General features: G+C 35.4%; 1 protein-coding gene across 10 annotated transcripts in view; it reads left to right on the top strand.

Annotated features, from left to right (window-relative positions):
• Window positions 1-18,941, top strand: part of CAPS2 (calcyphosine 2) — a 31,371-nt gene extending 12,430 nt beyond the window's left edge. For 9 of the 10 annotated variants that reach the window (XM_074573431.1, XM_074573424.1, XM_074573446.1 and 6 more), the window contains 12 exons: window positions 512-634; window positions 4,240-4,307; window positions 5,325-5,444; window positions 6,573-6,647; window positions 7,525-7,620; window positions 7,728-7,821; window positions 9,717-9,832; window positions 12,671-12,747; window positions 14,347-14,501; window positions 15,033-15,152; window positions 16,224-16,320; window positions 17,610-18,941. In XM_074573431.1, coding sequence (XP_074429532.1) covers window positions 512-634; window positions 4,240-4,307; window positions 5,325-5,444; window positions 6,573-6,647; window positions 7,525-7,620; window positions 7,728-7,821; window positions 9,717-9,832; window positions 12,671-12,747; window positions 14,347-14,501; window positions 15,033-15,152; window positions 16,224-16,320; window positions 17,610-17,785 — 1,317 coding nt within the window. In that variant the 3' untranslated portion in view covers window positions 17,786-18,941. The remainder of the gene's footprint in view (window positions 1-511; window positions 635-4,239; window positions 4,308-5,324; window positions 5,445-6,572; window positions 6,648-7,524; window positions 7,621-7,727; window positions 7,822-9,716; window positions 9,833-12,670; window positions 12,748-14,346; window positions 14,502-15,032; window positions 15,153-16,223; window positions 16,321-17,609) is intronic. The other variant, XM_074573469.1, reaches the window with a different exon arrangement.
• Window positions 18,942-22,168: the final 3,227 nt, after the last annotated feature.

The raw sequence follows: 22,168 nt of genomic DNA, 5'->3' as shown, positions 1-22,168 counted from the left end.
ACCATTCTATGATTCTATTTAACTTCTTTACTGGTCAAAAAGCAGCATCTCTGCAATGGTGAACTTGAGCTGTATTCATAATGGCAAATCCGCCTCTTTCTCTTGGCTGTTCTGGAGCAGAACAGAGAAAGGATGAGCTCTTGTCTTCAGAGAGGTACTAACAGTCTGCCTTCTCTGAGTTGCTGCTGATATTTCACAAAGCTTGTAGGAACACAGTATTTTTGAAATTTATTTTTTTTAAATTTCAATATGGTCAAAAGCTGGTAAGTATTCAAAAGCTATAAGGCAATACTAGGGAACAAGATTTTTAAGTTCAGTTTCTGTAGAAAGCTAGGCTTAAAAAATTTGTTTTCTAATTAGCACGAAGTGGAAGAAGCAGGCACTTTAAAAAAGAAAGAAGAAAAAAAGGAAAATACGTTAAATTGTTGAGGAAAATGTGTGTGGTTGGTTGGTTTGTTTTTTCTTACAATTAATTAAATTTGATGTATGAAAACAATGTATTTTTGCATAGGGTACACAGCTTCAAGATGGACATAATGATGATCTTACAGCTCTTGATGAGAAAGCTCTCCTGCAACAATGCTACATAAGCAAGCCCTATAATATGCGGCATAGTATAAGGAAATCAGAAGCTGTAAGTGTTTTGGGTGATATTATGCTGTTAACTGACTAGACTTGTAGAATGACTTCCCAGATGTTCAACAGAAGTTAGGCCTTTGATGATGTGGTCCTAGCATGTAGCTGCACCCATTGAAGTCCTGAGAGATTAAACATTTGTTTCAAGGAGATCTGACCTGAGCAATCCAGTGACCATTTTTTTAATAGTATCTGCAATGCTTGTATTTTATGCAACAATGTATATAAATAAGAATGCAAATTATGAATAATAAATACAAATATATACATACAACTAAGATTAACTGAGTGACTTGTGTGAACCTGAGTATAGTGTTAACATTTCCTCTGGTCTGTAGCTCATACCTGAGCCTGTATTCCATGATCCATGGATTCCATGATTCCATCAGCACTTACTCTGACTTGTTCCTGTAGTAAATAGGCCATTTTCCCTCATTTACTCCTGAGATGGAATATGTGATAAGAACTGGCTTTGTAAGCTCTGTGGGCTCTGCTGCAGGTATTAGATCGGGTCAGCCACGGTTGTCTGAATTTTCAAGCTCCAAGAATGGAGTTTCTACAGCACCTCTAGGCAACATCTTCCTGTGATACACTAGTCTTCTTGTGAAGAAGTTCTTCCTATTATCCACACCAAGCCTCCCAAGGCTCAGTTTGTAACGCTGGCCTCTTGTTATACCGTTGGCCACTGTCAAAAATGTTTGCTTCTGTCTTCTTAGTAACATCCCTTTCATTGTAGGATGTTTACAGAATGCCTCATAGCTGCTGCTTCTGCAAACTAAACAAACCTAAGCTCCCTTAGCCTCTCCTTTCAGTTGCTTTGACTCCAGTCCGCTGTTAGATCCTTTCCTGATTCCTCTCGTCCCTATTGATCTTGGGAAGGAGGGAGCCCTGAAAACTGGCAACAAGTAAAGCATCTAGCATGTGTAGAGGGGAATTGAAAATTTTCTTATATGGATGTACCCAATATGTTTCTTCTTACATAGACAAGATTTTGACTCTTAAGAACTGAACAATAGGAGTCTTGCCTATCTAAGGCTAAGCTTTGAATTTAAGATTATTTACAATGATGAAGATCCTTGAGATTTGGTAGTGCATAATTCAATATTTGTGTGTGCAGAGTGATGGTTTTCAAAACTGGTTTTTGAAGGTATTGTTGAACAGAGTTAGCATTCTAACTTTCTCATGGAATACTAAGCCATGAGAAATTTTACGAGATTGTAAAAGTAAATAATTTTATTTTGTTTAATCATGACTATGCACTGCATTTTTCATCTTTGCAAACATTCTAGTCTCGTCAAAGTGAATGTGGATGTTGCACTGCTGAGGTCACTATTAATTTTCAGGATAAGAAAATCTTTTCAGAAAGTACTTTTATGAAGAATTTGAAGAACTTCTGTTCGTTATTTTTAGAAGAAATTTAAAAATCTATACTACAGGATGAGGATAATGGAAAAATTTGAAGTATCGTTAGAATAACTACTTAATGCTAAATCAAATAAGCTAAAAATACTGAGAAAGGGAGCAATGCAGGACTACAAAATAAGAGGTACACTGCAGCTGGTATGCTTTGAAAGGAAGCCACCAGGCATCTGAGTAAGGTGTTACAGGGACCTGTAGAAGCACTTTTGCTATTGATTAACACTGATGGTTGCACAGGCTGGCTGTCTCTTTCTAGGAATATCTCTTAGGTTCTCTCAGGTTCGAGCTTCTGATAGTGGTAGGAATAATGGAAAAAACCTGGCAGTAGTAACTGCCTACATCCTAATTCCATTGGGTACATGCTGCCTCAATTGTAGACGCTTGTTTTAGGAATACACAGTGCTAAAATTACCTTTTACTGTAATCATTACCCAAAACTCTACAGTAGAATTTCTTGTAATTTTTCTGTAGTCTGGGATGAAAGTTCCCATATTCAAGACAGATTATAGAACATGTGTGACTGCCAATAGATGCTCCATACAATAAAATCAGGGCTTTTTGGAAGAAGGTTGCTTTTCTCTGAATAATCATATTTTGTGAATAAGAGTTACTGCTTTTTAAATAGTGAGACCTGCTGTAAGTTCAATGTTTGCCTCGGCAGTTTTGTAAATTCATAGTAGAGCTTTTGTCTAAGAGATGAATGGAAGATATTCCACGGAAGAGTACATTTAGTGACCTAGTATTCAATTGAAGTTCAAGGTGTAAGATTTCTTGTCTCAGTGTTATATCTGATTTGGCTCTGTAAGCCAGGGCTGACGGAATATGTCGTGTTTTAACAAACACTGCTCTGTATCATCACTGTGTCCTCCATTGCGTAATGCTTTTTAATACATCTGTTGTGACAGTTAATGGGCAAAGATTCAGTAACTCGGAATAAAGCACCTGTAGTTCTGATAGGTGGAAAAATGAAATATGAAAGCAAACGAAAAAGTCCCCTACCTCCTATAATTCAGAAATCTTTTAAGGCTTAAAATCAGTTCGGAATAAACACCAGGTGGTCTGATGTTACATTATTTGTTTGGATTTTTATGGTTAGTGGGTTTTTTTGGGGTTTGGTTATTTTTATGGCTAATGCCAGTCAGTATTTACTCAAATGTTGTGAATGATACCCACAGCATATCTGTGGAATTAGGGATTATCCCTTACAGTTACATGGTGTCAAAGAACAAACTTTTGGTTCTTTTTCAGCCATGGGAATGCTTTATCTATCTAGAATTTGGTTTGCACACAAGAATTGAGTGGAAAAAATAACAAATCAGAAAAATATCTTAATTCTTCAGTTTCACAATACCTACAGAGTTGTCAAAAAGCTGCATTAACCCCCTCAGTAATAATAATCTCTGTTTTCTCATACATAAAAATTATTTTTTGTGGATAAAAGGCAAATTTGAGTGCTGTGAAAAAGTTCAGAGATCTGGAAAATAAAGAGAGCCGCTGGGGCCTGGTTGTTGCCAGTAGCCTCCATGTTGTCCTGGGGCATCCTCTTGTGCTTTGGTTTCTCTTTCTATGAAACAAACGATGATCAGCGCCTGAGCACTTTACAGTGAATGGCACAAGGTTACGGTTCAGTGTTAGTCTAATAAAAATAATAATAAGATCATGTTAAATCCCCTTCCCCTTAGGATGATCTTTCCTGAAAGGTTTTTCAGATTGGCCTGTCTCAGCAGAAAATTCTTGTGGCATGCAGCAAATAAAAATTGTGCCTTGAGACTGTCTTCAAAGAATTTCTTTGACTAAATATTGCTGGAGGTAAAGTTTCATTCCCCGAGTTGGAATCTGTGTCAACCATGAAACCTGGAAGAGTGTGAGTTTCCTCAGGCTCTATTGTATTTACAGAATTTATTGGAAAGAATACGGAAATAAGGATGCCGTCTGTCAACAGAAATACTAGAATTCTTATATTTATTGACAGCTAATATGCATAGACAATTTGAGTGTGTAGCAGAGAATATTATTTGTCTATTTGTTCATACAAATAGAACTCTAATGAAAAAGATGGAAAAAAATATTAATTGTAACATTGGTAAGATTGTGACCTCTGAATGCTATCTTAAAGGGTAATTTATTATTTGAAGTGTCTGGTGTTATATATTTCATTTTCTCTCAGTCAGTTTTGCATTGCAGGAGGATGTTGCTGCAGAGAGGAGAAAACAGGCTGTTGTAGAACAAGTGATGGTGGATCAGTTATCCAGGTAAGTGAATTTATAATGTAAAGTTTCAGTTTTCCCTACAGAAGAATTTAGATCTCTGAGTGCGTGGTTTTTCTTGCCCAGAAGGTGTTTTGATCATCTCATTCCAAGTCTTATGTAGTGTTACTATTGCAAAAATTGTTTAAAGGAAAAGTCTTTTTAACTTAAGTTAAAAGATCAGTAAATAAAAGTCTTCTTAATGCACAGGCTTGTGTGTCTTGGATCACGGATGTTCATTCTGTGCTTAACCTGCTTTGCTTTGATTTTTCCATGTATTCCTCCTCCTACTCTGGACCCTTCTGTGGACAAAGTCAAAACAATATCCAGTAGCTGCATCATAATGAACTTTTAATTTAAAAACTCTATTTATGTTCCAAATATAACTGTGCCAGTACTGCCAAACAAATTGGTATCAGAGAGCAGGATGTTAACTGGGGAAGATTTGTTCAAAACTGTTGCATTAAAAAAAATCTATTAAAGGAAACACAAAGGTGTTTTGATTTTTTTTTTTAAATTTTTATTTTTTTAGTAGAGCTGATTTTGCAGGTAAATCAGTGTAACTGATGCGTGCAAAGATAGATCTGCATGGATCAGAGAGCAAGTTTATGAAACTATATTAGCTGTGCATAATTATTTTTTCCTTCTGATTATGGACCATTTCAATAGCATAAAAAGAATCTAATGTACTTTTAAAGGGTCTCTTCTTTTGTTTACTTGTTAAACTGACATATACATATATAAAATGTAATTTAAATAATACATATATACTTGTTAAGTTACTACATAGTAATGCACTGCCAGAATATTATTGCATAGATTTGATTTTGAGTAATCGACTCCAGAATTTTTAAAAACAAACAAACAAAGAGCAGACACATTTATGCAAGCTTAATGGATAACTTCCAAGATTTTATTGCCATGTTTATTCTTGGGTGTTTTCTTTCCTGAGTAAGAATATGTAAGATCTGAAATTCAAACTTACTAACAGTCAGAGGGCTTCTCCCTGCTCTTTCTGGTCAGAGCCGTTATAAGTGACCCCGAGCAATCCACACGTGCTGATGTTTACAAGGAAGCTCATGGACTTCTGGGATTTGGGACAGCACCAATGCGTTGTAGAAAAAGAACGCTGCATGAAACAAAGTAAGTTTTCTGTAATGGTCATTTTTTTTAGAAATACATTTTCTGCTGTATTTTTTATTATTTTGAGCTCTGTGAAGTCTGTTTGCCTTTCCAGATGTTTTATTACTGGCTTGGATCCACCAGCTTCATGCGAGGCCTTTTTTGTAGCCTCCCCATGCCTATAATTGCCTAGTGGGACCTTCTTAAGTGGATTCTCTATGTATAGTGATTGATTCATAGAATTTATAAAACCTGGGAGAATATTCTTAAGCTTATATTGATATTGTTCATCACAGGGTTTTGCCATCCTTTTCTGAGCTGTTGAATGCATGCAATCTTGTCACATCCTTTTAGAGATTCCTATCCTGAGGTGCATAAAATTACATAAATATGCATCCGTAAATGCTAATGTAGATCTTCACAATATAATCATACTTTTCTTTCATGTTTTGATTTCTGCTGCAATCATTAACCATATTTGCATTTAAGTGTCATTCCTGGCCTGTGAGCATTGAAATAGTAACTCCAAGGGCTTAAGAAAAACTGAGAAAACACTGTGACCCATAAAATTAAATGACTCTGTAGGTCCAAGTTTTGTTCTGTTAATCTTTCTCAACATGCAGGCAAACATCTCTGCTTTGTGCGTTTTAACATCCTGCTTTAAAGTCTTTCTCAACAAATGTAATCTTTGTATTCTCAAAAAAAAAAAAAGTCAACAAAACCAGTCTCAATCTCTTACACCTGTCACATGGACAAATCTTCATTCCTGGAACTAGTAGTATGGCCAATATAAAATATGTAGGTGGGTAAAGAAGCTCCAACCTGGGTATTTTTGCAAGAAAACACATTGATTGGTGGTTGTATGATGAGTGATAGAGGTTTAGTTGTTGATATAAGTGTATGTAAACAAAATATTCCATTCATATCTGTGCCTTCTGTGAATGTACTGTGATATTATATAATCCCAGAAGACCTTCCACATTACAACTCTGAGTTGCTTTCTAATTCAACTACGAGGGATCATCTCCTCAGCCAGTTGCCAAGGATACCGTATTTCACATTTTTTTGCTGTTTTGAAACAGTTGATTTTTATGTAACATTTCTCTGTGAGCATATAGGTATCATTACCATGCTGCATTATTTTCACAGAATAAGGACCAAATCAGGATTAACTGAAAACATGCTTTCTAACAAGCTACGCTTTGATAGTAGGATTATATCAAGGTAATCACAAATTTTGTAAAGCTTTTAAATTCCATGAATTTATCAATGATGATCTTGAAATAATAAATTGCAGTGAACGTTTCTGTTCCCTATGTTTAGAAAAAAGTATGTGCTGTGTGGATATATATGTGCATATAATATAAATTTTGACATGTCTGATGGATACTGGCTTTACTGTCTCATTGTACAATGTTAAGATGCATGAGTAATGTTATGTTACCATCATACCCTTAGCTCTGTGCAGGCCAGTTAGCACAGGGGCGGTGTAAAATATTGCTCTTAGCCATTGCACGGCAGTTGATTAAAAATTATTTTAGCCTTGTCTTAGTAGGTGGCAACCACTGTGGATGGAAAGGATAGCTTTGTGTCTTGTTTGTAGCTCCTTATGTATTAAGTATAAAACTTGCAGGTTTAGGGCACTTTTGAAACTTTTCTGAACTGAGTAGTGGTGATATAATCGTATTCTTCAGCTCTGAAAGTGGCGCTTTTCTAAAGCAGTGAGCTGTATACTTGTTAGACATAGCTGAGGATTCAGCCACATAGCTTCGTATACCATAATGAATGCAGTAGTCCTGGTGTAAGTAATCCTTTAGTTAATGAGTGAAAATTACATTGGTATACTGATACATGAAGGCTTGGAAGGTATTTTTAACATTATGGAGAATGGAATATTGTGTATGTGTCTAAATCCAGAAGTCTCATTTCATAGTGGGTTAGAGAAAATAGTCTGATACAGCTTTCAAAGAAAAAGGCTGTACAATATGCAACATTGGAAATAAAAAGCGTATTCCAAAATAGAAATATTATTTATGTTTGGGTTTAATTGGGTTTCTATAGATGCAAAAACATAAACGGTGCTTTTCAATTTTCCTTCTAGAAATGGTCGTGATGCTTGTAGAGAGTTGATTGGATTTTTTTTCGCATGTGACAGATCCCTTACTGTGTACGAATTTCGACAGTTTGGAAAAAATCGGTAGGATAAATTACTTTTTAAAAAGGTTTTAGTAAACATCTTCCACTCTATCTAAGAAACTTAAATAAATTTAGTTGTTTTAATATAAGTTTTGAATTATTTCACAGAACAAATGCCTTGCCTTTCATTCAGAAGGGAGTTTATCAACATCAATGTGGACAAAAGAAGGGAAAAGCTTATGATTTTAGTGACTTCTATATTGTAAGTATTCTTCTGTTGAATGTAAGTCACTTTTGTTGGTGATTTGGAAGTAATATTTATAATTCGAGTTGAAAATTGTGATCTAGCTTTCAGGGAAGACCAAAAATCCTTCCTGTCAGTAATGTCTTCGAATTAAAGATTTTCAAGAGTCTGGATTATTTTGTTGTCCCACGTTTTAGAGATTCCATTTTTGGCTTCAGATTAAGCTGTAGTTTGTGATTTTCTCACTAGAGGGCACAAGACTGCAGTCAGTGCAGAGCTTTTTGTAGGCAAAAAGCTCTGCGCAGTTCAGAGGATGTTCAGAAGACGTAGACCAAAGTGCTTTGCAAGGTCTGCTGGCATTTTTGACAGGAGGCAATGATTAAATATTTTTATAAACATGAGTAAATTTCAAGTTAATTAGTTTTAACCTAAAGTTTGAAAATGTTCAGCACCAGCTGTTTAGAATGAGCTTTTGAAACAGTGGTAAACTTCATCTGCTACTGATCTGATGAGTGACTGACTATAAATCATGTTGCATCTTCTGTATTGCTGTACTTCTGTACTGGGTTAAGTGTTCCTGGTTTATAAATACTTGAGCAATTTTTCAAGTACAGAGTGTTTTCACTGAGTTTTTCACATCTGGAGATCTTGAATTTAGAGCAAAAACAGTATTTGAGTGAAGTACTGAAAGTAAAAGACAATAACATTAGGTTTTAGAGTCTCTTTTCTAATCATCTGCCTAATCCTAAATGTTTACATGTGTCTACAACATAAGGATTCCCAAGATGAAATATATTACTTTCTTTATGGTATGGAGGTCAAAGATACCTTTTAGAGGTTTTTTTATGATTATGTGTACCTTTGCAGTCTGCAGATAGAAATATGTTCTGAATTAAAATGTGTCTTAAAGCCATCCAGAAAATGTACTGCTACCAAGTTCAGTAGCTCTTTGGAATGATGTCATATCTGTGAATCTCTGTATCTGCAAACTAGTTTTCTGGTCTGACATTAAGATATAAAAATCTCTCACAAAGTCCAAGTGGTTGAGACACTGGCACATTAACGGTGTCTCTTCCTCCTTCCTAATTTATGAGTTTTGGAGGCTTTATAACCCAAGCCTGCATAGATACTACAGTTAGAGCTACTGCTTTTTTTGATTCTTCTCAGCATTCTTTGCCTCTCGTTTCCTGCTTTTCTTTCTCTCCACTTCCCTCTTCCCCCAACCCAAAAAGCATCTTTAATTTTGTAGAATATATGAGGTGTGTCCTCTGTCCCCAACTTGGAGGGAAGGGGAATTTGCAATACTCAGACTGTACTGGGTAAAGAACTGTATGCTACTAATGACGTGTTCTTATTCAATATTTATTTAATGAAGTATAGTTATTTTAAAGAATAACTTTAAATTTAAACATTGCAGGAATGATTTGAACTTTGGGAAGGCTACTTTTTAATTGTTTGTTTATCTCAAGTATGTTTTTAGATTTTTGAAAATAACTGCGGAGGGTTTCTTCTAGTCTGTGAGAATTTTGCTCTCATGGAATCAATGTGGCACCTTCTGTGACTCTCTTCTGTGATCCAGTGAGTTTTGGATCCCATAAGGATGAAGGGAGAAGAACTGAAAAGTGGAGCCTGACTACAGTCTCTAGTCTCATGTTTCTCAGCTGTGGATTAGGCAACAGTAGGCCCTCTTACTAGACAAACCTCTATGTAGAGGATAATGTGGCATCTTGGAGCCTGCAGCTGTTTTTATTCAGTACTAGAAAGGCTCTGTTAAGAAGGTTAACTGACCTCAGCTGTGCTTTTTCATCATTTTGTACTAAAGCTTTTAACAATCATGCTTCTTGAAAGCCTTGCAGTATGTATTCTACAAAATATACCACATACTTGTAAATCACTGTATGCTTTACCAACAGGGAGCTAACCTAACTTTCCGAAGTGTTGATCATAACCTTCCAGAAAGCTGTAAGCAGAACCCAGTTCTCACCCTTCGTGTGATTGATATTGATGAAACAGCTGTGGATTTTCTAAAGTAAGTGCAGCTAAGTGGTTTTCAAATTACCTTTCCTTCCTTAAGCAAAAAAGATTTTTTTAGTGAGAGCTTCTTAATATCTTATTACTTATACTACTAAAAAAAAAATCTCTATTTAGGCTGTTGTTAGGAGAATTTAGTAATAGATATTAGTATGTATTCTATAATTCAGTGACTTTCTAGAGTGAAGTCTTTTGTGAAGCTTATGTTAAAAGCTGATATCAGTGGTGATAACGCAAGTGTTTGAACGCAGGCAGGGGACGGATTGGAGGCTTTTCTCTTTGTTTTTTCTTTTTCATTTCTTTTTCATTCCTTCTCCTACCCCTTCATTCTTCCAGATATTGCCACATGTTGAAGACTCCTGGGACAGGACTTTGGCACTTATTCTTTCAAAATAAGTTTTAGTAAATTATGTTTTTCCGTAGGCTGAAAGATGGGAATTTCTTAGAACTTTTTAAAATGGTTAGGTGAATGGTTAATCTTTGAGCATGAGTTATTTTTGAAGGTAAGATTCTCATCTCAGTATCTATACAGAAGTAAACTTTCTAGGGAATAAAGCATCTTTCTCTGGGTTTTCTTGCTTTTATTGTGAGTATAGTGGTTCTTAGCACAAATAAAATCTCGGTATAAAATTTATTGCACTGATGTGTTGCCTGAACATGGAAGTTACTTAACAATGTTGGAAATATAGTCAGAGTTTGATTACTCAAGTTTTGGTGAGCAGTGTTAGCTGATAGCAGATGTTACAAGGTAAAAATTGTCATAAAATCATGGAATCATAGAAAGGCACCTCAAGAGGGTCTCTAATCCAGTCCCCCAGCTCAGAGCAGGGTTTACTATAGCAGGTTGCTCAGGGCTGCATCAGTTGGGTTTTTTATTATCTCCAAGGATGGAAACTCTGCAACTTCTGTGGGTAACCTATTCCGGTGTTCAATCACCTTCACAGTACAAAAGTGTTTCCAGATGTTCAGAACAAACCTCCTGTGTTCAGTTTGTGCCCGTGGCCTCTTGTCCTGTCACTGGGCTCCACCGAGCAGAGCCTGTCTCAGTCGTCTTTACTCCCTCCTGTCAGGTATTTATCCATACTGATAAAGTCCCTCAAGCCTTCTCTTCTCCAGGCTAAACGGTTCCAGCATTCCTGGCCTTTCCTCATATATCAGATGCTTCAATGCATTCTTGACTAGTAACAGCAATAACAGAATCTCAATTAAATACTTTCACTATCTAAAGACTACTTTTGTTAGCACAACTTAACTGACTTCCCCCCCCCCGCAAGTGTTAAGACACATGAAGCTCGTTCTCAGTTACGGTAATATTCACTTAACAGTATTTAAAGCTTTACAGGGAAAGCTTTGCAAAGGAGCCATAGTGAGCTAAAAGTACATAAAACAGTAAATTCAAATGTAATTGGTTATAGAAATATACAGTTGTATGATGCTTAGTGCTAATTGTTCCCTCTCTGCAAGGTTTCCATGAAATAAAAAACAGTATAGTTTAATTTCAGATAGTTTATGTAAGACGTTTTACATCTCAGAAGCCTATCATTCTGGTAAACAGCTTTTTCTTTCATTTATTGCTAATCTTATACCTGTGAAATTTGGAGTTGATCCAATATTATCTCTGAAGGCTCCAGAATGAAGACCTGCTCACTGGGTTATAATTTTGGATTTTCTGCTACCTCTGGTGGAACAGATTGTTTCTTTTTTATACTCTGTCTCTGTGTCCTTTCCATTAGTGACTAAATTTCAGATTGTGAAGTCTGTCTTTTTGTTCTGAATGGGAGTGTTATTGAACTCAGTGTTCTCTAGTATAAAACTCTTGAATTGAGTCCTCTTATCTCCATTACTGTACTCACAGAGAATCCTACTCAGGTACAGTCCAAAAGGTCTATTTGCAGGTTTTCAGGAGCAGCTATGCCCTGCTGTCAGAAGCCATGATTCTTTTGTTTAACATGTGTTTTAGATAGAGTATAATGCCCTCCGTATGTAGTTGTTGACTGTACAGATTAGGTGATTTGATATAGACAAGTTCTTAGGGACTTCATGATGGGAGATACCCAAAGTAGAGATAAGAGTCTTAATAGACAGCAGAGAGGTAAGTCATTGGTCTCAGAAAGCAGGAGGAGGAGTACTCCATGGCAAAGCACTGGTGAGCAAGCAGCTCAAAGCTGACAGTAGTACTTTTGCCTTTGCCTTCCTATTCTGATTAAAATAACTATTGGACTTCTTTTTTTCTTTCCTGATAGGTTCTTCCATAGTAGTTTTTTTTTTTTTTTTCAAACTCTATAATAATTTCTGATGTGGGTTTCTGGGAAGCTCTTCTCAGAAGGGAATCACTTGCGAGACAAAGCACAAAATGTAACCATAATTCTTAGATCATACCTAAAATACACTTATCCACATTTTGGTCAAAACCCTTGCTATTTCTCTTCTAAAGAGAGATTTGTAGCTACTTCATGTTATTTTCCTATTGGCAACTAAATGTAGTTGCTTTAACAAACTCTTCCAGTGGCCTGATCTGAAGATTAGGACTGTCTTGAAATAAATTTCTGGAGATTTTACGCACAAGAGGAATTATCCATGCTTAATGCATTAGTAGATGGGCTGCTAATGCAATGTTGTCAGAAAGGAATTTCTACATATCTGCAGCTGTTCAGCCAAGAATATTGTGTGTGCCATCTCAAACTCAAGCATTTGCATACTATGCTTATAAGGGTAGTATAAAAATTAATTATAAAGCTCAATATGTTTTTTTTTAATTATAGCTGTTTTGAATTCAGTAATATTACATGTACTTACATGCACTTTCACCAATCAAGATTAATTTTGATTATTTTAGAGCTTCTTCTATGGAATTCAAGCAAGAGTGTTCCAAGCAAGTGGTTGACAACAGCAAAGTTTTCAAGAAGATTCAAGGTTTGTGTCTACGAGAACCCATTTAATTTAAATTTTTGTTATCTCTGTATTTACAGCTCAACACAAAGAACAATAGTAACATTATAAATTAAATTAAACAGAAGTTAGATATTTAGCAGAATATTATTAGAATCTGATACCAGAATAAATCAGTCATAAGAATACTTTATTCTCTCTCTTTCTTTGAATAAACAGTCTGGCTAAAGATCGTGGAGACAATACAGAATAATTGTGAATGCAGTCAATAAAATGTTAATCTCTGTGTCGACATAATCTCTGAAAAAATGCTCAAGCATAATGCTGATGCTATGTTAAACTGGCATTGAATTTAAAAAGTTATTGGCAAAATGTACAAACACAGTTTCATTTATTCAGTTAATTTTGTCCTAGATACTTCTTTGGGCCATTATTTCTATACATTGATAATTTGGTTTTTCGTTGTCTTTAATATTTTGCTTATTAAAATAGTTGAGTACAATTGAGTAGTATACTCCTGAATACGTAATTGAATTTTACCAAGTTCCTAGTTACAGTCCTTAGGACAAATGCAAAGCTTTGTGTTTAAAATTACAGAAAGCTGTTTATGCAGTGCTGTGTATTACCTTTGTAACCTGTGGTCAACAAAAACTGTTGGACTGAACAGCTTCCAGCTCTTAGAATCTCCTGTCATTAGCTGAACCTGTTTTAAGTAGGCACTCTTTGGTCACTAAAATCTGCTTGGACATTTATGTTTAGAAAAATTTTTGGCATAATAGATTAGGGATATTTTTTAATCTTCTAGTTATTCCTTGTTTTCCCTTGCATAATAGCCACAAATTGATTTCTCGATTATTTGACTACATCTAAGGTTTGCTAGTTAGGCTTAGAGGATGGTTGAGTGTATATCCTTCAAGACATCTTTTAACATGTGTCGGAATTTGAACTCTACTGGAAAAAACTTTCTTTCACCATCCACCCTATTTGGCTTTATAATTGTAGATAAAAGTAATCTGTAGATATAATATTATAATGTCAGGTGACTTCTGTTAACAGAGTATGCTGAGAAACTCAGACATCCTTAAAGTAAACCTGCTACCTAGAGATTTTGATAAGGCTGTCATTTTTACAATAGAAATAGTTCTCTCTATATTCTTTTGCAATGATTTTGCAGAATTACTTGTTTCCACATATATTTCCACATTGTACAATAAAGGGGCAACTGCATGTCCCATAATGGAATGTTTGTATTGCCAAAGTAGTGTTCTTAAATCTCTTTGTATGTTGAGTCATGGTATGTAATCAGCTCTAGCAGAAGTAAGCAGTTTTATAATCTGGGCACATAAAGGGCGATATCCTGTTCTTCCTTTCCTTCTGTGATCTCTTTAAATGTTTTATTAGATGTTGGCTGCTGCTTTATATGATTTCTACTCAAATGTTAAGTAACTGATAGTTTCATTTTGAACTGACATTCTCTCATCAAAGATAAAGGAGCCTGGATGCATGGGTGTGTCATTTTAACCAGCAGTATCTTAGGTAGTTGTGGTTTACTTTTATATCAGCTCTGTAGCATGTGGCCGATTTCAGGTAAACATTGTGTCCTTTATTTCTCTAAATCCTCAGGTATGCTCGGAGAGACACTAAGTAAAAGAGGAGTTCGGGTTCTAACAGGCTTAGGAAAGTATTTCCGAAACATAGACAAGAACAGAAATGGTTTTCTCTCTCAGGCAGACTTTAAAGAAGCTCTGAAAGTATTCCATTTGGAAATACCTGAAGGGGTAAGTCTAGCTGAAACTGTAATCATGGGTATTATCTTACTTTAATTTATAGAATCACTTCCTTTCTTTGCTTAAATTTGTAGTTTAATAACTGTTTATCTCAAAGGATTTTTTTTCCCCTTGTGATATATCGGCATTTCTGCATTCAGTCAGTCCTATGTGAAATTCTTAAAAATAATAAAAAAAAATGCAGTACAAATGTGCAGTCTTTTTACATCGTGAAGAAGCAAGTGGGATTGCAATCTTTCTTACTTCTTTTTTTGCCTTTTAAAAATGATTTGTATGATTCTATTTACTTATATTTTTTTTTCATGGTTTTATATATTATGTTTTAAAAACAGCCCACAGCTATCAAAAATGCAAATAATGTGAATTATGGTCATCAGTGACTTGCATTATTTTGATGAATCTTTGAGTCAGTGTTGATTTGGTGGTATCTTTTTTTGTGAGAATACTGTAATTTCCTCTTATAGCAATTGTTCCATTCTAGGACGTAGTGAAGACCTTTGGCAAAATATTTTTAAATTGCAGGACTTTGAATCCTTATGGCTTATTCTTGATGATAGCAAGAGTGATAAGGTCGACTATGGAGAATTTACTCGTGCCGTATTTGGAGAAATGAATGAGTATCGGAAATCATTTGTAAGAAAAGTAAGTTTTGTTGCAGATATTCTAGGTGCAGATATTTTGCAGTCTAACTTTGAAGTTGGTTATTCATCATGCTCTGGTTGTTGGGGTTTTTTTGTTGTTGTTTTTCTCGAATTGTGCATCTGGTAATTGACTTTTTAAACTTTCAGATTAGTGTATTAATCGTAAGTTAGAAGACTGCATGCTGTTCCATGGTTGAATTAGTTAGTTTTGAACTCGAGAATGAATTCCTTTATTACTTTGAGTTTATGCATATGTGGGCTATTGTTACAGTTCAGTCCAGTGGATAAAGCGCCTGGTACCCTGAAACTATCTCTTCCAGAAGACTGTTTTCTTATTTTTGGCAGTTCACTGTATCTGTGTGTACCTTTTTTTTTTCCCCAGTGTCTGAAATGAAGGCAAAAATACTTGCCTCATTTGAGACCTACAATTAGAGTCATTATGAGACTTCTTATATTTGAAATGCCATTTTTTATATGTCTGTAATGTAATGTGTAGCTGTTAGCAGTATTAAACACTGATTACAAACTAGCCAACAGAGTAGTGACTGGATATCAAGATCAAGAAAAATGACACATACTTTTTTATTTTTAATCATTTAATCATATTTTTAATCTCTCTTAGCCTTATGTATGGAGCATGTGTATTTGAGTAAACTGAAATGAAAATGAAGCTGCTGGAAGCAGTGCTGAAGAGGCTGTGCTGAGGCCTGTCAGAATGACGCAGGAATCTTAGTAATTGGAGGAGGCAGAAGGGAAGCAGCTTAACCTCTGATTCTAAGAATGAGCTAGAGATTTTGGAGAGAAGACAAGTATTTTTTTTTTGAGTTGGTGAGGGGACCACATTTGATGTAAAAGCTGTTGAGATAAAATAATCATGAAATTCCATAATCTGGAATAACTTTCTGATATCTGGTGCCTTATATAAAATAGGAAAGTTGACATAATCCATTGCACAAGATCTAAAAATATGTGCTAGGTAGTTAAGTACGTTTGAACTTTACATCTTTCCACTTAGTTGGTTTTTTTCTTTTTTCTTATATGCTTATATGCTTATTTTTTTTTCCCTTTATAGGCTTATATGAAACTAGATTTCAACAAAACTGGGAGTGTGCCTATGGTAGTTATCAGAAAATGTTATTGTGCAAAGAAACATCCTCTAGTATTGGCAGGTAATTCACATAAACAAAAAAATTAAAATCTGTAACTACCGAAGTCATCTGTTAGCAGATATACCAAATCCAGAAACTAGTTGCAAATACAAACTGTTTTCATAGTGGCTTAGACTTGAGCTGCTAAGGAGAACTTTTTTCCTCTGATGAGCTATAACGTGTCTAGCTGGAACAGGACTATAAATAGTAAATGAGTTCATATAAACAAATAGTTGCGTCTTATCAAGCTGCAAATACTGCATATATGCAGAGTAGTTCCTTCTCCTGCTGTGTTGGACTACATTAACATAAGTAGTTCTCAGCTTTGGTGTGCAAGTTATCGGTGACACATATGATATTAGTAATTGTCATTTAGGAGGATACTCTCATTTTCGTATTGCTGTTTTCCATCAAATTATGCAAGGTTTCCAACTGACACTGAAGGTACTCCACGCTTGAAGTTCCTTCTGAATAAATTGTTTGTTTATTTCTGGGACAGGATTGTCATCCTTTACGGAGGATGTTGTCTTCAGTATTTTTTCAGGATTCTCAAAAATGTTTGGACTCTACCATTTTAAAAATAGGAATTAAATATTTGCATGTCAGTTTCTAAAATAACATCTCGATGTGCCAAACTAGTCATTGTGAAGTCTCTGTAGTGCCCTGACCCTTTCTGTTTTACCTGTAGAAGAGTTACCTATTTTTTGTATTGCCAGTGATTTTATTGGTAACACATGAAGACACATGGTGGTATAGGGATGTTTCATATGCAGTTTTTTCCAATGTTACAATACTATATTTTTTCCATTTTTTTTCCTCAATGCTATGAAATCATAATGAGTATAATCTTTATTAAGTCACTAAAACATGTCAATTGCAGAGCACTTTTCAAAGCAAGCTTGCATCTAAAGTTTTTCCAAGAGCTTTCAATTTGTATTACATTAAACATATGCTTTATTACAAGATAACTTCTGTATTACCGAAATTTTAGTTTATGAATGCATTATTCATTTATTGCAGTCATTTGAAGAAAAAAAATATCGTCCTGATCTCAAAGTTCGTTGAAATTGACTATGGCTTCATACTTCTGTTGATATTTAATGCTATCATGTGCTATTAAAGTAGGATGGTTTCTGCAGCTGGTATTAAGTGAGACAGTGACTTCATTCTGAAATCAGAATATTGAATTTGTTCAAGAAAAAACTACTTGCAAGCTAAAATGTGAAAGTCTCTTGCCTGAAATATATTAAATTCTGTATATTCACTGTTCTTGAAATCATGTATTTACTGGAAAAAATACACTTTCACAGGCAAAGCTACAGAAGAGGATATCAAGTCGTCATTTCTAGAAACATTAGGAGAGTCCTGCAGCAACCCCAATGAAGTGTCCTATTCTGAGTTCGAAGATTACTATGAAGGATTAAGTATTGGAATCATGGATGACGAGGATTTTGTTAATATCTTAAGGAACCCTTGGGGAATTTAGTGGAAGACGACAAAAATAAGGAAGAGACATTTTCTAAACAAGGAGTGAGCTAAATAAGGGAGGATTTAGTCTTGATGTGCATTACTTCATAATTAGTGTCTTAAAGTGATTTTTCAGGGACTGAAAATTTTAGATGCTTTTAGAATAATACATGGTAAATTTCTTAAGAGTGTCTGTTGAGCTATGCTAGCCACATTTTTAATAGAAATGCTGTTCATTCCTTTTCATTGGACACCATACCAAAATATGTCCTTTACTTGATGTTAGAATAAAGTAGCCTATGTAAAAATAAGAGGGAATCAGAATACTAAAATGCATAAAGGAGTATATGCAAGAGAAAACTTAGTTTTATGATACATTGTGAAAAGCTTTAGATTTGACTGTGGAAATGTCAATGGTAGCTTTTCTTTGGAGTTTTTTTTCTTGTAACAATAGTACGTATGTTCTCATAACATTCTTTGTCTCATTTCTGGTTTCTTGTGCTGGTGCTTAGCCTGAAAGAGAGCAGGTCATCCTTTTCCAGTTCTGAGGATGTCTGCAGTACTGAAAGTGCAGCGATGTTCACACCAATTAGCCTTTGAAACTACTATGTGGACCATCTCAACTGATCTTACTTTTTCATCAGGCATCTGATGCTGAGCATTGAATCACAAAGGTTTTAATAAGCACACATATATTTTTTTTTTAAATGCACTTCTTCCTTTCCTATATTTTGCAAAGTGATTTTCAAAACAAATAGTTTATATTTAAACATCTGGCTTCTGTATTTTTCTATTGCTGTGATTTTTTTAAACTAAAACTTAGTAGTGATATCCTTTGTCAAACTGATATGTAGCATTTCCTATCTACTCCAAAAGTATAAAACAGAAAAGTGTAAAAAAAAAAAACAAACCCAACCCTGCTCTCTCACAACAAAAATTAAACCATGAATTAAAATATGCCTTGCTACTTCAAATATTCAGCCAGATATGCCTTTCAATGTAATACATCTTGTTAATTCTGTAGAATTCTTTGTGTTAAGAAATGAAAAATGTATTAATTTTATATATATATATAGAGAGAGAGAGAACCTCTGGTTTCAAGATACCTGTCATCAAAGTTAACTTATGTTGAACTGCATTTCTTAAGCCTATGCAATTAAAATATATTAGTTTTCTTTGTGCTTGTCTGCCTGGTTTTAAATTTATAGTCTGTGGTTAACAGAACCTTCCTCTGAGATAGAATTTGTGTTTCGTAGGAATTTAAGGGTGGTGCTGAAACAAATGCTGAAATGAGGGTCTTTGGTCCCTGTGTGGCTGACTGGTTTATTCTGGATATAGCACTCGCATGTTCTAATAGCTTGGGCATTGTTATCTTTTCATTGCTTGTGCCCTGTCCTCACTCATAACTAGAATTGCAGTTTCTGCTCTAAATCCTCAAATGAGGGATTTGGGTGCGTTCTTTTGCGGCTGCAAAAGTCTGTATGTATTTGTTTACAGAGAAAGGCAAATTCTTCAATGTTTATTCTAAGCGAGAATTCTGATGTGGCTTTATTATGATCTTCTTACTCCCCATTCCTGCTGGAATTTATCTTGCTGGAACAATTTTGTTAATTAGTGTTCTTGGAATTGGTGATTCTGAGAAGAGCAACTTCAGCTGGTTTTACAGGGATCTGCTTGTTAATCTGTCTGTTCGAATAACTGAAAAATATCAAGTAACGTTTTTATTAGTTTTTCACCTACTCTGTTTGCACTTGTTCACTTAGGAGAGTTGTACCAACATGTAAAATTGTAGCTCAATTTAATAAAAGTGAAAGTGATTGTGAAATGAGGTATTGACATACTTCTTTTTGCAGTGCGTAATTTTTTTGTGATGCTCTTAGGAAGATTGTTCCACATTATCCTATGGAATGGAAAAACTGATGACATTTGGTTGTATCCATAGTGGGTCTGCTTATCAGTAAATTCTGTAGGTCACATCTATGGCAAATTAAGTGTTATTTACTTTGCTTTTATCACTAAAATTAGGTGCTGTTCTTAGAACATTATTTCCATAGCCTTGGTAGTCATGCATTATTTTTTTTGTCTTAATCTGAAGACAGATCCTTAATGGGGTAATCTATGATAAATTCTAGAGGTCAGAAATTTCCTGAAAATACAAGTAGGTACTTTGGTAATTCTATAAACCTGCCAGGTATATGATTTCTATTAACTACAAGGTCAGTTACGCATCAATGGCTGCCTCAAAACATCAGGTATGATGTCTATGGTGAATTTTTCATGGAGTTCACAAAAGTGGTTTTCCATCTGCCTGCTGTTTTTCGTCGTCTAAACTTTTAGATGGTTACAAAGAATTCAAAGCAACTTCTATCCAGTGCTGGCCCACTGTGCTTACACTTCGTAGAAAAACACAGAAACTGTTCAAACCAGGGTCTGTCATGTCTGGCTTCTTTTCATCAACAGTGTTCTCAATGCCCTGATTAACTGCATTCTGATTTGCTCTTATTTAGTAGTAAACTTTTGATGAACCTGAATCCTTTTCTTTGATCAATGCTTTGGAGCTTTGAAACTTTCTGGAGGTATCTACTGGGGTTTTGTGCCCTTTAAAACAAACAACGCTTTTCCTACATTTGCTACCTTTCTCAGAATTTCTCATGTTTTCTGAATTAGGATGTGTTCTTAGAAGGGTTGTTCTCAGAGAAGCTGGCTGGCTTCTTTCCTGAAACTCACTGCTTAATAAAACTAATTGTCTTCATGCCACCCTGATTTACACTTCTGCAAAAAAGTCCTAGCAGCCTGCCGTAATTGACACTATCAGGAGCGTGTTATGCTACAAACATATCTGTCCTATTAGATGCGCACGCTCCCAGAAGACAAGTGGAGATTAACGAAGTGATGTAACTCCTCCTTCCTGATGTCTCTGACCACTTCATCAAATGAGTATGCGCTGCCAATGTTAGCTGGGATGTTTAAAGGCATTTTTAAAAAGCAAAGCACAGGCACATGGGTGAACCTTCAGTAGCTTCGCTTTGTCAGATAATGGAAATACGGCATCCTCGCCTGGGAGAGCTTTGCTGCTGAGAGGAGGTGTTCTTACTGATTCATGCCGACAAACTCATTTCTCTTTCCTAAGTCACTGCCAGCTGATCAAATTTGGTGGGTCTTTGGGGCCAGAAAACCCCAAAAGATTAAAAATGTATCTACCACTGCGTGTTTGTATGGAGGTGCTGTTTGGTTTGGGGGAGTTTGTTTGGGGTTTTTTGGTCTTGTGTGTTTTTTTGGGGTTTGGTTATTTGGTTTGTTAGTTCATTTCTTTTTTTGAGCATTCTGTCTCTAGATAGTGAAAGTGTAGGACTGATTTCTTATGTGTTGGTCTGTTAAGTCCATAGAAAAACAAAGCAGGTAAATTTCTGTGTCAGAAGAAGGGAGACAATCATATGCTTTTTTCTGGATATTACTCTAATAATTGACCCTTCCTCTCCTTCGTACTTAGCAATTTAGAGACTGAGAGAATTCTGTACTTGCTTTTCATGTTGTTAACTATCTCATCTTTGGGAAGCGGAGTCAGAAGGACGCTGCTGTAATTGTGAGGCATCTCCAGTGATGAAAGAGGCAAACAGTATTTCCTTCCTGACCTATTCAGGCTATATTTTCCACAGAGAACGTTTCAAAATATTAACCGAACTGGAAGGTACTTGGGGAAGAAATGTGCTAAGACAGTATCTATATGATGACCCCATGAAATATTTTGTTTCGTGGCTCCCATACTTTTGTTGCACCCCTTTTGGATTGTGGGGAACTAGAGGCTTAAAGATGATAGAAAGTACCCTTCAGGAAAAAATAAAAAGTATTTATCATAGGTTTCTTAATTTTTATTAAAGCATCTGTTGTGTTTCCCTGGAATTTATAGTATCTGGGTACCTGTTTTCTGCCTTTTTTCTTTTTCTCCTCACTCATGTGTTATAGTTCGGATGGAATTAGTTGGATTTGTGCGTGGCAACTTCTGTGTTTGTTGCTACTGGCAGAATTTTGTGTCCAAGATCACCAGAGAAGCAACTTCAAAATAAGAAAAATAATTGCTATTTCTTTGTGGTTTGATTTTTTTTTTTAATTATTTTTTTTTTTTAGTACAGGCTGCATTCTCATGAAAGATGTTTAATATTTTAGGATCTTTTGCTGGCTTGTGTATTTTTTTAGCTCGTGTCTTCTAACCTTTTGCTGTCATTTCCCCTCCCAGTTTTAGGAGAAAAGAGGAACCTGAGAGACTCTGAAAAAGGTAGGAAAAATGGTATTTAGGTGTGCTGTCTAGGTATCTAATTAATGAGGATTCTCCCTGCAGAAACTTGACACTGCTTTAGAACTGCGCTTTTGAGTAGTCTCAAAGAACCTTCTTGGTGGACTCCTT

The sequence above is a fragment of the Larus michahellis genome, chromosome 1 (assembly GCF_964199755.1).
Source record: "Larus michahellis chromosome 1, bLarMic1.1, whole genome shotgun sequence".
NCBI classification, from domain to species: Eukaryota; Metazoa; Chordata; class Aves; order Charadriiformes; family Laridae; genus Larus; species Larus michahellis.
Note: the sequence above shows the minus strand (reverse complement) of the source record. Positions and strands in the feature narration are given on the sequence as shown.